The 20,850-nt window shown below is 34.9% G+C and overlaps 1 protein-coding gene and 2 pseudogenes across 1 annotated transcript; 2 read left to right on the top strand and 1 right to left on the bottom strand.

The window, feature by feature from the left end:
• Positions 1–1,179: 1,179 nt before the first annotated feature.
• Positions 1,180–2,339, bottom strand: LOC142632176 (peroxidase 65-like). Its single transcript, XM_075806588.1, has one exon. The coding sequence runs from the start codon at positions 2,258–2,260 to the stop codon at positions 1,283–1,285; it is 978 nt and encodes a 325-aa protein (XP_075662703.1). The 5' UTR covers positions 2,261–2,339; the 3' UTR covers positions 1,180–1,282.
• Positions 2,340–4,818: 2,479 nt separating this feature from the next.
• LOC142631187 (alpha-mannosidase I MNS5-like) lies at positions 4,819–12,427 on the top strand (annotated as a pseudogene).
• A 4,192-nt stretch (positions 12,428–16,619) lies between these two features.
• On the top strand, positions 16,620–18,663 carry LOC142630487 (putative DNA glycosylase At3g47830; annotated as a pseudogene).
• The last annotated feature ends 2,187 nt before the right edge of the window (positions 18,664–20,850 follow it).

Genomic DNA, 20,850 nt, shown 5'->3' with positions numbered 1-20,850 from the left:
TTGAAAATTATTTAAAAGAGCCAATTGTGTTTTTGGCCGCATACAAATGTGCATGACAATTTACATTGAATTGATAGTGAAACTTTGATTGCCATATATGTTTGCAAATGTTGTATAAATTCATGGAATCCATTCAATCATCTGACTTTTCCTTTAGTTGTCAAATTAAAACCTAGGGTCTAATTTATGTCAATTCAATCCTTTTGTCAAATTGATTTAATCTAGTCACTTTGTCCAAATCTGATATTAATTCGCCGTAATTTTGTTAAACAGCATTGTTTTAAGTAGGGATTTTGAGTCAGCATAAAAAACAAAACGTTTTTAAATAAAATTGGCCACATGAGTGGATGGCAACAACACTGCATAAGCACTGATAACATTAAACGAATTGAGTCAAGAAGTATTCAAAGTTCGTCTTCATGAAGGTTGTGCTCTTTAGTGGCGTTGATGGTAAGGTCCAACATCATCAACTGATCCCCACAACCAACGATCGCCAACCTCCTCCCAACTCCACTGACAAGAGGATTTCTCGCCATCATTAGATTCTTAAAAATTGTAGCGTTGGAGAATTTCAAAAAGGAAAATTATCAGTTTACATTAATACTAGAATGTGAAGCTCACGTAATGCAGCTAGTATTTGATACTTTAGAAGAATCTTTTTGTATTCTACTATTCATGTAAACTAAAAATCATCCTTTGAAAAATTCAAAATCATGTTTTTTTCCATTGTTCATACGTTATGATCTGAGTACAAATATTTTATGCTTATTCTGACTAATAGATCAATAATGTCCAAAAAAATTTCGACCTCGAGAAGTTGTTGGCATGTTTAAAACATGTGCTGGCCATGGATCCCTATTGAATTTCATTCATCCATCTTCCGAAAGCCAACAGAAAACAAACTTGGAAAAGGGGGGAAAGAATCTCAATTGAGAAACTAAGAATTTTGTTTTTACTCACCTATGAAATTACAACCTCAAACAAACACACTTAATTTTGCGGATGAAGAGGAAAATCGTTTCCCTTCTTTCATCATTCATTAATCTTAAACCACATAACATTTATATTTTAAAAAAAAGAGTACAAGCTTCTATTCTTAAATATTATATTGTCATGAACATGTCATCATGAAGAACATCAATCAGATGACCATATAAATATAATCACTATCGTGGTTCTTATAAAAAGCAAAACAAAATATGAAGTTAAAAGAAATTTAGAACCTTTGTTTTTTTTAAACCCTGTTTCTTTTGGATACAAATCAAAACAATCACAAATATTTCTATGCCTTGAGAGTGTTGAAAGCGTCACACTTGTGCCTCACCTCTCCTTTCCGGCCAGTCTTGATACCAAAAACACTAAGCTTTTCCATTGCGTGTGAAAAATCCTCGAAGAACTTAGTCTGGTTTGAAGCGTACAAGTCTACGAATGGCTTGGTTCTAGGGTGCTTACTGAGTGCATGATCGGTGGCCAAGAGCGCCAATCCCCTCTGAAGATTCTGATAGTACATGTTGTCAAACTTGCTTGGTGTCATTATATCATTGAAAGCAGACATTCCAGGGTCTTTAAGGTAGTTTGAACAAGTTTTTCTCAATGCCTCAGCGTACTTAGGATACATTTCTGGGTCAGATGGGGAGGTCTTGCTGTAATTGAAGATTCTGTGACTGAATTCCTTGCAATGAGAAAATCCAATGGTATGTGCACCTGTTAGCGCAACCATTTCTTGTGCGCTAAACCCTTTAGCAGCGAAAACTTTGATTAACTGGTTCACGGACATGTTTGTTTGTGGAACTTGTCCGTTAACACGTAAAGCTTTTGATTCAAACCCATCTTTACGTCCCAAACGTACTTTGTAGAAAGGACCACCCACCATGGTGATAAGATCACGTGTAGCTTGAGCCAAGATATCAGCGCAGGAAACAATGCCGGGGCAAGAGAGCTCAAGGGCGGTCTTGGCACGAACAACCAGATCAAAGGCGTCGCCGGGGAGAGAGAGGTTGATATCAGCGTCACGCTCGGCTTTGTTGAAGGAGTTTGTGGAGATGAGGACCGAGGCATCGCAGCCATCAACCATGCAGTCATGGAAAAAGAGACGTAAAGTGCCTGCGGCTGTTGTAGGGCTATTGATTTGTTTTGTGGTGACAGTTTCACGCATGATGGAGTTAAAATCAGGGCATGTTTTTGTGTAGTAGTCGACGGAGAGCTTGGATTCTGAGAAGGGAATGGAGAGGAAGAGAAGGAAAAGTAAAGGGAAAGCCATGGTGAAAGAATGAATGAGAGGAAGGGTGGTAGGGATTGAGAGTTGAGACCTACTTCCTCTAAGTTTTCCTCAATCAAGCAGCCTCCACAGGAGGGAATTGGGAGGAAAAGCAGATCTATGGCTTTGGGGGAAAAGGAGAGATGGGAAAAAGGTAAAGAGTATTGTGGATGAGAGAGGTTTTAGGGGGGAGGTTTGTTATATTGCTATATTAATGAGAGAAAAAGAGAGGAATTTCTTTGTTTTTGTTTTTGTTTTTGTTTTTGTTTTTCTTGTGCATGCTATTTTTGTATGGCTTTGTTTTTGTATGGAAGGTTGGTTTTTGAGGTTTGGAAGGAGAAAGGTTATCGAGCGTGGAATGCGTTGGACCAGCAAGATCGTCCAAATATAAATTTCTATCTCAAATTTTGTATTTCACCAATTATAGCTTACTGTTTATTTATTTAACTTTTTTCTTATATAAGATAATCAAAGTTTAAAATGGGGAAAAAAAAAAAAAAAAAACCACATGATAAGTAATAATTGGTTGAATATAAAGTAAAACAGAAAAAAGTGGGTTGGAAGATTTAGATGACCTATAATTTTGCATTGTCAATTGGCTTCTCTTTTGGTTTGAATTTTGCATCGTTAATTTTGTAAAAACAATGCCACTCGCATACGAAAACTGTTTTGATTAATTAATTACCAAATGTTTGTTTAAATTTAACAAAGTGTTTGACTCAACAAATTTTATAAAAGCGATCCAATCATGTAGATAGCTAGATTCCCACAAAACTGTCTCACTTAAAAAAGAAGGGTAGTGGATATGTTAGCTCTTCCCCCACAAAACTGAATTAGCTTTGCTTGTGGAAAAAATGGTTGTTCTCTCTTTTCTTACCACAAAACAATGGCTGTCTCCTCTGCGTTCTCTTCTCTCCTGTCCTCTTTTTTTTTTTTTTTTTTCCAGCTAAACATAACATTCTTTAGTTAGAGGTTTTTTTTTTTTAATTAAAAAAAAACTATAGGCCTTTAATTAGAACTTTTTTTTGTTGTTGAGAAAATAGTTATAACTTAGATGTACATTAAACTCAAAAAATTCTCAGAACATGAATTGCCAAGAGATCAAGGATTACTTTTTGGGGGGGGGGGGGGGAATTTATAGCATGATATTGATTACCTCTTTTTGAATGATTTTCTTTTAGTTATACTTTTTATCTCCTATTTCCTTTTTGACATTTGTAAAGACAGTTTTTTATCTTTAAAACAAGGCCTATTGTTTTTTTGATTACATGAATTGTAATTCGGAGTTCACTAATCTCATCATTATTAGGGACTAGTTAAATGTAAGAAGAGTCAAACATGTCGATCTATGGATTTTTCTTTACAAGATCGTCCAAATATAAATTTCTATCTCAAATTTTGTATTTCACCAATTATAGCTTTTTTCTTATATAAGATAATCAAAGTTTAAAATGGGAAAAAAAAAAAAAACAACAACAACAACCACATGATAAGTAATAATTGGTTGAATATAAAGTAAAACAGAAAAAAGTGGGTTGGAAGATTTAGATGACCTATAATTTTGCATTGTCAATTGGCTTCTCTTTTGGTCTGAATTTTGCATCGTTAATTTTGTAAAAACAATGCCACTCGCATACGAAAACTGTTTTGATTAATTAATTACCAAATGTTTGTTTAAATTTAACAAAGTGTTTGACTCAACAAATTTTATAAAAGCGATCCAAACATGTAGATAGCTAGATTCTCACAAAACTGTCTCACTTAAAAAAGAAGGGTAGTGGATATGTTAGCTCTTCCCCACAAAACTGAATTAGCTTTGCTTGTGGAAAAAATGGTTGTTCTCTCTTTTCTTACCACAAAACAATGGCTGTCTCCTCTGCGTTCTCTTACACTATTTCACAACTTTTTACCACAATTATAATTTGAGAGATTGGTTGTCTATCATTTACATATGAACTCACAATTTTTTTCCACCACACACACTCTTTCACATCACAATAATGACAATGAAGTTGCGAAATAAATTGTGAAACTAAATTTTCTCAAAAATTAATAAAAAAGTGAACTAATTAAACATTATGAGTAATGCAAAGACTATATAAAATTGCACAACTTATTTACGTGACAAGTTATAAATAGTATAAATATATTCTTATATTGACCCATTATCACACCTCAAGTATAAATTATATAGTCAAATGTTTTGTAGTTGAATTGAACTCCATATATAAAGTGTTTAGGGGTCTAGAAGAAAAAAAAGTTCAACTTGCATGTTATAATTATTTCTCTAAAAAAAAAAAAAAGAGTACAAATTATGTGATTTTACATGGTCATAATTTAAGATAAAAAAAATGTTAAAAGAAAAAAAAAAGTGTCACGAACAGTCAACACGCAGTTGAGAAGTCCGAGACATGATATCTAGTCAAACACCAATCAGTGGACACCAAATAGAAGTGTAAATTCACAGAACCATATGCATTACGTGGCGCCACCTCATTGGTCAAGAATCTCTCACCCAAGACCTTTATTATTCATGTTCTAAACGGAATATAGCCAATTTTTCACTGCTCGACAAGATCCCCAACAACCACCTCAACAAAATCGAAAAATTCTCGTACTCACTCACAAAAAGCTTTCAAATTGAGCACACGAAGCAAAAACCATGTTGCCTCGAGAGTTTATTGTGGCATGGATGCTTGTGTTCCTTGTGATCCTTCCCAACATCTTCAACCCTTGCACGTGCCAACTCGAACCTCGTTGGGCAGCTAAGAAGAGACACGTTATGAGAGAGAAGGTTCGAAAGATGTAAGCAAAGCTTGAATTTTGACACTGGCCCAGTTCATATTCTGAGCTCAATTTCATTACTTTCGTATTGGTTTTCATTTTGAGCTGATGGGTGTCTTCTATTTTGATCTTAATAGAATCATGGGGTGTTCTCAATTTATTGATTGATATCAGGATTTGATTTGGCTTGTGTTGTCGGCAATGCTTGGTGTCTGGTTGAAATTTGTCATCAAATAAGTTTTAGATGAGGGATTTATTATATTTTTATAGATCTCTGCTAGTTAGAATAGTTTTATTTTTAATTTTTAATTTCAATTTGCTTTTAAACTTTAGGTGACAAATGAGTTAATATTAGCTAGCATGTCAGTAATATGTGGTTTTGCTTTTCTCTTTTGTTGTTGTTGTTGTTGTTCATGACCAACTTCATTGCATTTTAAGCACTGATTCTATATGGATTTACCTATTTGAACAAAGTGGAACAGAAAAAGGGGGAGAAAATTTTTTATGAAAGAATTATATTGACATCTCCTTGTTAATAAATTGAGAGATGAAATTTAACAGTATGTTTTATTTCTCATTCTTATCAGGTTTTACCATGCATATGACAACTACATGACCCATGCATTCCCGGTCAGTTCCTGATCTTCAATGATTTTGTTAGAGTTGACATCACACTTCCATATAATGATATCATATTTATCTTTTTATTCCTTTTTTGGCAGCATGATGAGCTCAAGCCTCTTACTAAATCTTTCACTGACTCTCTTAGCGAGCTGGGAAATCTGAGGGTAATTTTTTTTTTATTATTGAGCATGCTATTAATAGTTAGTTGCAAGGGGAAATATAACTGTTTGTTCTCTCAATTACAGCTTGAACACTTACCGCAAGACTATAATGGATCTGCCCTCACACTTATTGAGTCATTATCCAGGTATAACATGTGACTTGAGTAAAGAGTGCATAGATAGTTAGGTTGTAGATCTAATTTTTCAATCTGAACTGTTATGTATCTGGTTATTGCAATAATCTATTACTATCATTATTGTTTTCTGATAATTAGTCATTGCAGTAATTTATTCTAGTTTGGTGCTTTCCTGATTTCATTTTATATAGTGGGATAATCATTCTGATACTGTCTCTCTCTCCTCCCTTTTCAGCCTTTTAATTATGGGTAACAGCACTGAATTTGAAAGGGCAGTACTTTGGCTTTCTCAAAATATAACATTCAATGTTGATGCAAGGGTAAATCTTTTTGAGGTATGCGATTGAAATAATTCTTGGAAAAGCATTGGTTTAGTTGATTCTAAAGCTTCATGTGGAGCAGTATGGATTAATCAAATCTTGATGAAGCAGATCTCTAATTTTAATTTCTCAATGTCATTCAAGAAGCAATATTATTACATACTAAGTTGCTTTTGAAATGTTTTAATGGTGTTTTTTCCACTTGGTCATTATGGTGTAGTGCAACATAAGAGTTCTTGGAGGACTAGTTTCTGCTCATATACTTGCAACTGATTCTACGAACAGGTTGGTTCATGGTGCTTACAAGAATCAGCTGCTTATCTTGGCTGAAGATTTAGGGAAGCGCTTTCTACCTGCATTCAATACACCCACTGGGTTGCCATATGCATGGATTAACTTAAAGGTACCACCAAAACATGCTTAAGTCAATTTCCATATATATATATATATATATATATATATATATATGTATGTATGTATGTATATCATACTTACCTTCTAAACCAGTGTTAGGATACCTTCTAATAACGAGAAATGTATAGGCTGTGCCCTTTGTTGCAACACATGTTTGCAAGCCTTTGAAGAAGGCTCATGCAGATCTGTAATATTGTAGTGTTTTTATATATGAGATATTCTTTCAGACATAGCTAGAATATCACTTCTCCATGGTCTCATAATGGATATAGCATACTTTTAGTTTGATGTAGATGAACCATATCACCCTTTTCATGGTCTTATAATAAAAATAGCATACTTTCAATTGATATAGATGAACCATAGCACCTTATTCAATGCTCAGTAATTTATGCTAAAAATTGGCACTTCAAGACTTTAACAACTGAGCTTGAAATATTGAAAAATGTCATTCTTTAAACATGTCTGATAATATGTGAAACCCAATTACTAAACTTTAATATCAAACTTGCAATCTTATGCTCCTGGTGCTATTCAAAATAGTTCATCTTCTGTTGTATGTAGAACTAAAAGGTCTTTGTTATCCTCCAACTGTATGAAATGTCATCAATCAGATACTAAGCATGCTCATTTTGATGCTATCTTGATTAGTATGATGCTGAAAGACAAGCTTATGTGTTACTTACACACATCTTACATCATCTTTTCAACCTACTCACATTTTGATTCATCCAAAAAAAAAAAAAATTTACTTTTCAACTGTCAAAATGTATGAAATGTCTGTTGGTTTTGTCTGTAAGAAGGATATATGACTCCACATCAATGCAAAATTCTGTGGACAGTACGGAGTGATGGTGAATGAGACTACTGAAACGAGCACTTCTGGGTGTGGTGAGAGGCTTATCTTTTAAAGTTTATGATGTGAGAGTATCACAAAAAGTGCAGCACTGAAATCAGCTGATTTTCATTCTGGATTCAGGTTCTCTGATTCTTGAAATGGGAGCCTTATCACAATTAACTGGTGACCCCACATACGAATATGTAGCTATACGTGCTCTTCGTAAATTATGGAGCATGCGGAGTTCACTGAATTTACTTGGAACAACGCTGGATGTGGTTACTGGGGATTGGATCGAGTATTCAGCTGGAATTGGGGCTGGTAGGTACTCTCGGTCTTTCAATTCATTTTGTGCTAGATTCTGTGTCATATAGTTCATGAGACTACCAAACACATGAGCTATCTTTTAAAATTTAGCACATATTTTATTATAAAAATTTTCAAGTGTGGCATGCCATGCTGTTTCCAGATTGTGGTGCATGCTGGATCATTTTGCCTCTCTATATTTGGCAAATTAGCCTTGATGTTTCTGTTGTTGGATTCCCTGTGGCTACTTTTAGGGGTTGATTCATTCTATGAGTATCTATTCAAGGCTCATATTCTTTTTGGAAAGGAGGAGTTTTGGAGAATGTTCCATTCCGCTTATCTTGCAGTGCAGAAATATTTTAGACACGGTCCATGGTACTGCACTGATGTCTTGCTCCGTTGAATTTGAATAATTTCTATGTTTCTACATGTTTTCATTTTCATCCTATGGTTTCTTGATTTACGTTTATAACTTGCCTAAAAACTTTCACCTACTTTCCAAGATTTTGTGACCTTTATTGATTTTAACTTCATGACTGTTAAATGGATTGACATACTTTGCTATACTTTCTACCTGCCCAAAATTTCAGGTCTTGATTTGTCAAAAAAAAACCTGGAGCAAATGCAGCTTACTAATTAAAATAAATAAATAAATTGGTGTACTTTTAGTGGATCAGACCATTGGTTTTACAACCTGGGTTGTATTGTCTTTGCTAACAGTCTGGACTGTATCATCATGCTGATGAAATTAACTGATTATTCAGAGTACAAAGAATACAGACAACACAGGGGAATGGTCAGGACCCTTTTTGAAATAAACCATAAATTATTTGGGGAATTTTCTCTTCTTTAGACATAAGAACTTTGCACAATGGAGCTCTTGCTCAATTGCTTAAATGGTATTTTTAGGTTTGTGGTTTCAAATGCTTTTTACATGTTTTGCAAGTTAATGCTATACATCTTTTGAGTGAATATTCAACTTTTTATTTTACCTTGTAAATTTTTAAACACTCACTAAGTTTAATATAAGAGTTTATATTAGGAGTTTACAAGCCAAAAGAATTTATGTTCAACTATCGAGTATTAGGCTGTAAAAAGAAAAGAAAAGAAAAGTTTCTGATTTGAAGCTTGTTATTGTAATGTAGGTATCATGAAGCTGATATGAGAACAGGAAAGGCTACTTATTGGCAGCTTACAAGCCTTCAAGCATTTTGGCCCGGCCTGCAGGCAAGGACATATTATGAAATGAAATTTTAAGTCTCAGAGAGAACCTTCTGATCTTTATATTTGATATATGGTGCTTAGGTTCTTGTTGGGGATATTGCAGCAGCTAATTCATCACACCGTGAGTTTTTCCATGTATGGGAGAAGTTTGGAGTTCTACCTGAGAGGTAACTGGCTTTTGAAATTTTCCCTATGTCTTCATTTAGTTGTATATTCTGTAACAACAATTAGCTTAGTTTAATTTTGTTTCTCTCTTTAATTTCTACTATCTCAGAATTTTTTCGTGATGGCTTAAAAACATGTAATTATTCAGGTATTTGCTGGACCATCAAATGTTGCATCCTACAGAAAAATATTATCCTTTGCGCCCCGAATTGGCAGAGTCAACATTCTACTTATATCAAGCCACCAAAGGTCTTTTATTGTTTCATGTCAGTTATTTTTAATTTTAGCTTGACCTGACAGTCTGAGACTTTCTTTTATTTTTATTTTGTTTGATTTTTTTTCCCTGGAAATGTTATGCTTATTTATACTTTGAACTTGTAAAAGTAAATCAACTGTATGTAGTAAATTTTAGGTTATTTATGTAGAAGTTGTAATTTTACGTTGAAGTTGAACATTGATGAGCCTCGTAATTAAGTTGCAAAGCACACATTAGTTTAATCTTAGGGTAAATTACGTATTGGTGCCTAACCTTTACGTTGTGTGTCAATTTAGTCCCTAACATTTTGATATCATGTCAAAATGGTCCATGCCGTTAAGTAATGGATGGAAAATGCTGACATGGCTAATAGCCAAAATAAAATATTATTTTCATGCCACATAGATAACCACATGTACTGACACATCAGCATATACTTAAAAACACAAAAAACAAAACAAAACAAGCAAACAAATTAGATATCTTTTGCTCTCTCTTGCAGGGGGTTAAGTCAAACATGGCAATGATGAAGACTTTAAGAACAAAAGGAAAGAAAAAATTTGTTTCAAGAAGATATTAATTCATATCTTCTACTAATTTAAAGAAAGAGGATATGAAGTAAATCCTACTTCTGAAACGGATTCCAAGTTTTTCACTCCCAATCCAAGTTTTTTTTTAAGTTCCAATAATGTAGTCGCGGAATACATTATACATTTTTTTTCCCCAATTGGAGGACAATAGATGTGACTCCCATTGTTTGGCAATGGTAGATCTTTGTATTTCTGACTTTCTGTAGTACCATCCCTTCTTCTCCTTCTTTTTCCCGTTTTGAATTTGGTAAGATGAAGAAAGCCCACAGTTTGACAACATAAGTTAAAGGAAGGTAGAAAAAAAAAAAAACAAACAAATTGACGAGACAGTGTTTTCCATTCCTTTGTCCCCCCCCCCCCCCCCTTTTTGATTTCATTGCTTCTCTCTCAATTGACCCAGTTCACTCCACCTATCCACTTCTCTCTCTAACCCTAATTTACACTTATTCAATTTAAACCCCAACTGATGGTGGGTGACATTACCCCAGAGATAGAGCATAAGATATCTAATTTGGTTTTTAGCTTCTTTTTTTTTTCTTTTTTTTTTTGTTGAGTATATGCTGACGTTCCAGTACCAGCTGTCTATGTGGCATGAAAATAATGTCACTTTGGCTGTTAGCCACATCAGTATTTTCCATTCATTACTTAACGGCAGAGACCATTTTAACACAATGCCAAAATGTTAGGGACCAAACTGACACATGGATTAAATTGACATACAGTGTAAAGGTTAGAGACCAAATATGTAATTTACCCTTCATTTTAATTATCATGTCCATAATTTGGATTGCTTGATTTTTAGGACTTGCTTTCTTGTGTTCTTTGAGCATCATTATGAGCATGGTTGCAGGCATATCACGCAAATGCATTAATTCTCACTTTAATCAAGGCAGATGGTTATTCAGCTGCGCTCTGGACTATTCTGATTTTCACATTTGTTTGATTTCTATCTATTTTTCATGTTATCAGATTCATGGTACTTAAAAGTGGGTGAATTAATTTTTAATTCTCACATTTGTTTGATTCCTTTTTTTTTCCCCATGTTATCAGATTCGTGGTACTTAAAAGTGGGTGAATCAATTGTTAATTCTCTTAATTTATACACCAAAGTGGAAGGGGGATTTGCAAGCGTTAAAGATGTGACAACTATGCAGTTGGAAGATCATCAGCATAGTTTTTTCCTCGCTGAAACGTAAAGCTTTGTCATTCTCTTTTTTTTTCATGTTATCAATAATAAAGAAATATTATCTCAGCCATAGAATTTTCACTCTTAAAATTATGTCAATGTCTAATGTTTCCTGTAGGTGCAAGTATCTCTATCTTCTGTTTGATGATTCATTTTTGGTTGATCGAATTATATCTTCACAACTGAGGGTCATCCCCTTCCAGTATTAAGAGATTGGCATGACAGGCTTCCAGAGAGCTATATTCCAACTAACTGGAGTTTTGCCCAGGTGTTCTTCCTATTTGCTTGTATAGTGATTGATTGTTGAAATTCTTCCTTTAGCATACTCCAAAGATGCTTCCTGATTGGATGGAAGTTTTTGCAAACTTATATTTTCCTGGCATGCATAGTTTACTCTAACCTTTTTGTATTATTATAATTTGTCCAAACAACATTTTTCAACCCTGCACATTTGTCACTGTTTCAATTTCGTTCCTATATATTTAATCACGTCCATTTCGTCCTTTAAGTTCCAAAATCAAGTCAATTGAAAATCAAGTAGATTTTGTCATTAGAAAGTGACTCAGTTTTGAAAGTTGGGTCACAAAATTGACAATTAAAAGTCGAGGGGAATTGACATCATTCAACGTATATGGATGAATTTGAAACTACTACTACTACTGTTGGAGAACCAAAAGTCTTAGTGTAGTTTGGAGTTCGGACCTTTTTATTTCAATTTTCACTTTTGTAGTTTATACTTCTGTTGTTCTCAAATGTGGAATTGAATCATGTAATTAATGAAGTTTTTATTTGTGCAGAGTGAAAAGCAAGCAAGGCGGGCAAGTGCAATGTCTTTGCAAGTCTGTCCTGCTAATGATAACCAACAGGTTGAGAGTGCTTGCCACATCACTGATGCTCGTGCCGACCACAGGTGTTTTACTGATGAAGAATGTGGAGTTGATTCGACTACATGCAGACGAAGGTCGTGCAGCATGGCTGGGTACTGTGGGCTGTGGTTGCTTGTGTAGTACCTTATGATATTCAAGAAATAAGTGAAGTTTCCGAATTTTAATAACTTTGGTCCACAGAGGTAATTAATCGGGCAGGTCTGTACTAACAGCTATGTGAGAAAATAGGAAAATGAGAGATTATAGGAATACTTATTACTTAATACAGAAAATTTTCAATACAAACTTTTTTTTTGGGTGGTGGATAATATATTAAGACATTGCAATTTTGTTATTTTAATTGTCAGAACGTAAAAATTAAATTGCTCTGCACATTATGTATCACATTGGGAATGTTACATGTTCTATGGGGGGAGTTGGTGTTATTCATATTTTGGCTCCCCAAGGTAAAGTATAATGATTAAGATAAAATAATAATAAATCAAAGAATGTTAAATAGTAGACAAACAATCACTCACATTTCAATACTAAAAAAATACTAATAAAAAACAACTAATTACATGTTATATATATATATAAATTACTCCATATCTCTATTATTAATAACATGATTCCCTATTTGAGTTTTATCATTTTAGGGCCTGATTGGTAGGAGGATTTTTGTTTTTGTTTTTAAAACAGTATAAAAACAATTTTCAAAAAATTGAACTTGAAACCAGTTTTCAGATAATAATTTTTAGAATAAATTCTAATAAACTACCTTAAAGTTTGAATTAATCCCAACAAGGCCCAGAACTTTTTAAAAGCGACTAAAGTGGTCCCTAAACACAATTTGGTCCCTAAACGACGTTAGACCCATAACTCATTGTCAACTTATTAACCTATCTTTTCTCATCTATATTTGGCAAAATTTGCCAAACAGTACCATTCTAGAAAATTTTTAGAAGGGTGGACATGCGTTGAAAGTTATTTAGTTAGTTGGTATCAAACGGTACCTTTATGTTGGTATGATATTATGCAAATGCCGAAATCGGGTACCACATCCCGTATCGCATCCGTAGTGCATTCTAAAAACCATCCCCAAGCTGGCTCCCGTCTCATCATCCACAACCGCAAAGGCAAGCGGAAAAATCTCATTATTAGCATCGGTAGCCATTGTAATCAACAACTTTCCTTTATATTTTCCATAAAGATGAGTTCCATCAATACTAATCACCGGCCTACAATGTGCAAATCCAAAGCAATAGAAGGAGCGAAAGCCCAGTAACACATACTTGAATATAATAGTACTGTGTATGTCCCCGTTGATCGACCAAAACTTTATTTGTGTACCCGGATCGCTATCCTTATATGCCAACAACTTCTGCAACTTTTGGTACGACTACTTCCCAATTCCCGTGTATGTTTGCAATAGCCTTTTGTTTTGCATTCCATATCTTGTAGTACGATATATCGTGGTTAAACCTTTCCTTCATCGATTTTGGAGATCCTTTATTTTGGGTGTGATCTTCAAGTACATATTTATGAAGTTCTTTGGCAAGAAAATTCGAATCCATCATTCTGCCATCTTTGTTCACCCCAACTGATGGACAAGTGTGAGGACCGCCGAAATACTTTGATAGCCCATAATCCGTTAAGCTTCGATTGCGAGAATGCTCGGACTTTCCATGCACATGACTCATTTGCGCACTTCACACACAATCTTTGTTGGTTGGACCGCTAGCTTATATAATTGTTGTTGTTGTCCAAAGAGTAAACTATTAATGCTTGTTTCACAATCTCTTTATTAGGGAAAATCAACCCTTTGCTAAAATTCATTATCCTCTCCCCAACTTGATGAAAATGATATCTCATACATTTGAAGGATCAACTATATTATCCCAAGTGTTTGCATGGAATGAAGACGGGCCATGAGCTTCATATGTAGGGACCGTAGCACTGATCACCATCGCCTATACTTTTCATCTTGAACTCTATAAGCATCATCATCATGATCATCCATGACATCCACTGATTTCCCGACATTGCTTTCCAACATTTTCTATAGTTTATAGTATTCTCGTGAAAGTCATCTCTCCCAATCATCTCTTCCAATCATCTCTTCATACTCATCTCTACCATGATCAACATCATCTCTCGTCTTTGTCTTCCCCCCTAGAGATTGAATAGTATTCTTGTTGGTAACTAGATTCACAAGCCTCCATTGGAGTTGGTGTCTCCTTAACATGGTACCGTATAACCCCCAACTAGTAGTGCTACTGAGTAAGAGTCGATGACTATCCGCATGTAATGAGATTGGAATTCTTCCCGCCACCATCTTCCAAAGTTGTTTGTTGCACATTTTCACCAGCCAACTTCTCATACGAGGCTCCACACTTATACACAACTTAGCAAGCCTTTTAATTGGAGCGTAGAGTTTATCCTATTAAACTTAATCTTAACATGCTTGTCTCCTTTTATTTCAATAGGCGTGAAGACAATACGGCCACCGAACACCGCATAAGGAGGCACGATATGTAATTTTTTATGTCATGCAACCGACGGTCCAAATCCAAACTCTTTCCATAATTTTCTTTTTCAACTTCTTCAAATTGATCTCCCGCCGTTTTTTTTAGCCGAATAATCTCTTAACTTTTTACCAGGCTCTTCATATATCACTCCATAAGTCACATCACCTGGAGGCTCTCCTACCATGGCATATAGATATAAATCAATTGAACTCATTACAAGCCTATAATGTCAAATAAGTTTACTAAAAGTTAGTGACAAATATAACATGGCATTTATTCGATATGAACTACAAAATACGTTTGCCTCAAGGCAAATATAAAGATAACATTGTATAGTCCACCTACAACAACTATAAACAAATTTTGAAACTCAAACAAATTTTGTAATAGTGCCCTTCTAACCTTAAAAAGTTAATATGTTACACCTACTACAACTAACAAACCATTACACATTACAACACATTGCAAATAAATAACATGTTACCCATTCATTCTCATTATACATAACAACACATTACAACGGAAAATCCCATTGCATATTTCAAATAACAACCCATTACAAAGCACAAATAACAAATGACAAAAACAATAATAATAATAAATAATAAATTACCATCAGCAAAACAAGACATATCATCAACAATATATATATATATATATATATATATATATATATATATATATATATATCTATCAAATGAAAAAGTTGAGTAATTTATTTTAAAAAATTGAAGAAGGTTTGAATATTGAACCAGGTCTAACAAAAAAATTAAATTTAAAAAGGTTTGAATAATTTACCTACAAAGTGAAGAATAAGAAAGCTTTTTAATTTGTAGAATAATCAATGTATGGTGAAAGGGAGAATCTTGGGCGTGGGAGAGAGCTGGGAGAAGTGAGAGTTGTGAGATGAAATCGAAAGTGCGTGAGGGATTAAGACGATGATAGTGTATTATATATGAGACAGGAGGTGGTTGTAAAGTTAATTGGAATTTTTAGTTCATTTAACTTTTTTTACCGTGCTCGCATAATCAACTTAGGTGGGGTTTGAGTAGCCTTAAGTCGGCAAAGATATACTAATACTTCACTTTTTCCATGGTGGCAAGTCCACTATGCCATATCTTTATTTTATATGACATGTGATTTTTTACAAAGTCTCAAGTTTAGTTCAGCCTATTTTAACTAATTCCACATGGTGTTTTTTTTTCTTTTTTTTAATTCGCATTAGACTTTATATATTGGGTGGGAGTGGAATGAGATAATACCTAGAAGTCGAGTTTGGTAAAATCTACTTAAAAAAAGAGTCAAACTAATCTAAATAAAGCTTTTCGGCCACTCTTCCTAAAAATTTGCGAATCAACCGCCGTTACTGTTTGTAATTTTGCTTCTATATTCTCAGAAACCCTTATCCCCTCTCTCTCTCTCTCTCTCTCTCTCTCTTTTTTTCAGCCGCTTTCTATTCTTTCTCTCAAAAACGCTCTCTTTTCTCTTTTCTGTCTCAGACGCTCTTTCTTCTCTCTTCTCTCTTTCACCCAACAACGGCGAAACTCAACACATATTGTGTTTGGTCTTTGAATCAGTGCCATGAAAACAGTAGGCTAGGATTTTTTGAGCTCCTCCTCCACCAGACATTGTGCTGCTTCTCGTTGAAGGCTCCAATCAGTGGGTGCTCCCGACACAAGCTTTTGTGCACTTCCTCAGCCATGGAAGAGAGGATTTGGAATACTGTTTTCAAACACCACACTATTTCTGTTTTTCCATGCAAGCACCACACCGCATTTGTAGAAACACAATGCTCCAAGGAAAACAAACAGGTGTCATATTGTTCAAAAAATTTTATTAGCCCACTTAAAAGCCCATGTCCAAAAGGAAAGTCCATCTTTAGTGAAATAGCTTCAAACTTTTAATAAGCTCAGCTTAAGCATTTCTCAATTGAACCAAAAACACAAAAAGCATTCAGAAAATGCACAAGTCCCGCAAAAGAAAGCAGCTGGAGCTTGATCGGAAGTCAGCCCTCTCAACCAGTCTGAGTTCGAGCTCCCTGGAACCAAACTCACCAAGGACCCATATCCAACCCACACTGACCCACCCGAGAAGAATGCATAGCCGTACGAGACGACCTTCCTTGGCCCTCCATGGCTTCCCCAAAGAGTCTCGCCAAGTACCGCAGAGACGAGAAACTCAAATCCAACTCGATGATGGGGATGCCAAGGAGAGACTGTTTTGGACGGTTTGGTTAAAACTGTGCTCTCCCAGAACACCACGGAAGTTAATTCTCTGAGGGCTTTTGATTCTTCTCAAGTCTGCTTTTCCCACCTGGGAAGATGTATGTATGTTTGTTTTTGTTTGAGTTTTTCAACTTGTTTTTTGTTTGGTGGGAAATGGGTATTGACTGAATTTTGAATTTTGAGGTGGAATCGTGTGTTTTTGGACTTGCATGGAGATGGGTTTTGTTTCATTTTGATTGGTAGTCTAGTTTTGGTTTGATGGGTCTTAATGAAACATAAAAGTACGTATGTTTTTTGTTTGAGCTTTTCAACTTGTTTTGGTTTGGTGGGCAATGGGTATTGATGAATTTTGAGGTGGAATTGTGTGTTTTTGGGACTCTGTCATTGAGAAGATGGGTTTTGTTTATTTTCATTTGATAAGTTTTAGTTTTAGTTTGATGGGTCTTAACTCTTAATGAAATCATAAAAACTTAGCACTTTTTTTGGACCTAGATTTTTCATGGGGTTGTGTTTTATAGAACGATTTTATAATGTGGGCGTTTCAATTGTGTTTCTCAACTTAAATGTGTCCTTCTGAATAAGTTATTTTTGTGTTGGTTTTAATAGTTGTTGTAAATGGACAATATGGCTTGATTGTTTTTCTTCGACTATTTGTAATTTGCTGCATGATTTTCTTTGGCCTGATGGATATGGGTGTTTATTGCTTATTGGTGTGTATTCATTGCTCCGGTTTTGAAAGATATCTTGTGTTTTGTCATAAGGTCCTTGTTGCTTAAATCTGGAAAAAATGTTTAGGAAAATGCCATAAGATGTGGAGGTTTAAGCCTGAATTGAAGGCTTCGTGCATTAAGAATAGTATTGAATTGTTTGCTTGAGAAAAAAGGCAAATTGTGCTTGGAGTACTTGCGAGATTTGCTCAGTCTGATGAAATTATAGGCTGAGCTATCTCTAATTCAAAGGAATTGGCCCCAAAACGGTAATCATCTTTTTTATAATACTGTTTGGATGCTTCATCCTTGCATCTGTTGAAACCTTCATAGTATCAAGATATCATTGGTGGCCTAGTATATATATAATTGCCAATTCAGTCCACCAATTTTGATGTCTTTGTTGGTCATATTGATCAACACAGAATGTGCACATCTACCATGGTAGTTGAAATGGTCCAGAAGGTGCTTTTACTTTCTTTTTTTTCTTTCCTTCCTATTTGTTACATTATCCTTTGTTCACACATGCAAAGCACCACACCATGTGAAGTGATATATGTATATATTTTTCCCCAATTGCATCAGAATTTCATGATCATGCGAAATGGATGATAGGGGTGGCTTGTGTTTTGATGTTCAATCTTCAGCTAGACGATTTTCCAGTGGACACACACGTGAGTACTATATTTTTTTCACTTCTTTTGCACTGTGGGGATTTCTCCTCATACTCACATGTTTATGCAGGTGTTTGAGATTGCAAAGGCCATCTGTAAAAATGGGTACCAGCTCTGGCTGACAGGAATGTAAGACATATCTTCATCTTAATCAATCGTATCCCAAATGAACTTAAGTTTGATCTTAACTGTCTTCTGTATACCCATGGTAAGCTCTGCCGTAAATGCACCAAGAAAGTGGGTAAGCAGCAAAGAAAGGAATCCCATGAAATCTCTTGTCCTCTCTTAAATTACTGCAAGAACTCTTTGTATGAAATCAAGTTAATAAATTCAATTTAAGGTTGAAAGCCTTGCTTGATCCTATTATGCTTTTCCTTTTGTTTTGAAGGAGGAGGATATATGACATATAAATGTAGTGATACATCCAATACATTATTGCACCCTTCTTCACTGTGTGTTTTATAGTATGTCCTTGTTTGATTTCAAAATTGAGTTTATTAAAGTGTTTCTAAGGGAAATTCTCACTTGAATTTCTTCAATAAAATTAAGAAACTCAAGTTGAAATTGGACTTTCAAAAAGAAAAAACAAAAGTTGGATATATATATATATATATATATATATATGTATATATATATATATATATAAGAAAATTTGAAAGGCAGGAAAGTGTAAGGTCCTCTGACAAAAGAATTGTTAGGGATGGAGCAATCTTCTTTGAAGAGAAAAGTTCAATATGTGAACCAGCACACAAGAGGTATGTATGTGAGTTTTGTCTTAAGGAGTTTTCAGAGCTCGCAGGCATTTGGAGGACACCAAAATGCCCATAAGAAGGAGAAGCTAAAGAAGAAACTTAATGCAGCTTCAGGGAGAGGGGGCTGAAGCTTCAATGTTTACCTTCAACCTCTCCAAGTCACAGTGGGCTTTCCATTCCCGGTCATTCTTCCCCATGTTTCATTGACTTTTCTTCTTGTGTACCTTTTGAGTAGTGAATACACTCAAAGGGCGGAGTCTCGAGATTGGCATTGAATTCCTTGGATCAAGGATCAAAACTTATACAGTGGTGCATCTCGAGTCTTCTAAGCCGATAGCTCAGGGCTTCTGCCATGGCCGTTTTGAACAAAAAAACTGTGGGAGACAAGTGGGTTCATCAAACCTTTTCCATCCTATGTTTCAAAAGAAAAGCTGTCAGAGTCTCTGTGTATTCAATTAGGGCTTGCCCAACGCAGCTCCTCCAGAAGCGCGTGCTGGGCAGTTTGGGAAATCTAAACAGTTTGGTAGGTACTCTCGGTCTTTCAATTCATTTTGTGCTAGCATTCTGCTGTCATAGTAGTTCATGAGACTACGGGGCAAACATGCATGAGCTCTCTTTGTAACAGTTTAGCATATATTTTATTGTAAAATTTTTCAAGTATGGCATGCCATGCGTGTTTCCAGATTGTGGTGCATGCTGGATGCATTATTGCCTCTCTATATTTGGCAAGTCAGCCTTGATGTTTCTGATGTTGGAATTTTCCCTGTGGCTTCTTTTAGGGGTTGATTCATTCTATGAGTATCTATTCAAGGCTCACATTCTTTTTGGAAAGGGAGGAGTTTTGGAGAATGTTCCATTCCGCTTATCTTGCAGTGCAGAAATATTTTAGACACGGTCCACTGTGACTGCACTCATGTCTTTCTCCGTTGAATTTGAATAATTTCTATGTTTCTACATGTTTTCGTTTTCATCCTATGGTTTCTTGATTTACGTTTATAACTTGCCTAAAAACTTTCACCTGTTACTTTCCAAGATTTTTGTGACCTTTATTGATTTTAACTTCATGACTGTTAAATGGATTGATATACGTTGCTATACTTTCTACCTGCCCAAAATTTCAGGTCTTGATTTGTCAAAAAAAAACCTGGAGCAATTACAGCCTTACTAATCAAAATAATAAATAAATTGGTGTACTCTTTGTGAATCAGACCATTGTGTTTTTACAACCTGGGTTGTATTGTCTTTGCCAACAGTCTGGACTGTATCATCATGCTGAGGAAATTAACAGATTATTCAGAGTACGAAGAATACAGATGACACAGGGGAATGGTCAGGACCCTTTTTGAAATAAATGATAAATTATCTGGGGGAATTTTCTCTTCTTTAGACATAAGAACTTTGCATAATGTAAAAGCTTTCTCTCTGTCCAATTGCTTAAATGGTATTTTTAGGTTTGTGGTTTCAAATGCTTTTTACATGTTTTGCAAGTTGATGCTATACATCTTTTGAGTGAATATTCAACTTTTTATTTTACCTTGTAAATTGTTAAAGTATTGTATGAAAGTTTAATATAAGAATTTATATTAGGAGTTTACAAGCCAAAAGAATTTATGTTCAACTATCGAGTATTAGGCTGTAAAAAGAAAAGAAAAAGAAATTTCTGATTTGAAGCTTGTTATTGTAAATGTAGGTATCATGAAGCTGATATGAGAACAGGAAAGGCTACTTATTGGCAGCTTACAAGCCTTCAAGCATTTTGGCCCGGCCTGCAGGCAAGGACATATTATGAAATGAAATTTTAGTTCTCAGAGAGAACCTTCTGATCTTTATATT

Source organism: Castanea sativa, chromosome 4, assembly GCF_040712315.1.
Source record: "Castanea sativa cultivar Marrone di Chiusa Pesio chromosome 4, ASM4071231v1".
Taxonomy (NCBI): Eukaryota; Viridiplantae; Streptophyta; class Magnoliopsida; order Fagales; family Fagaceae; genus Castanea; species Castanea sativa.
Note: the sequence above shows the minus strand (reverse complement) of the source record. Positions and strands in the feature narration are given on the sequence as shown.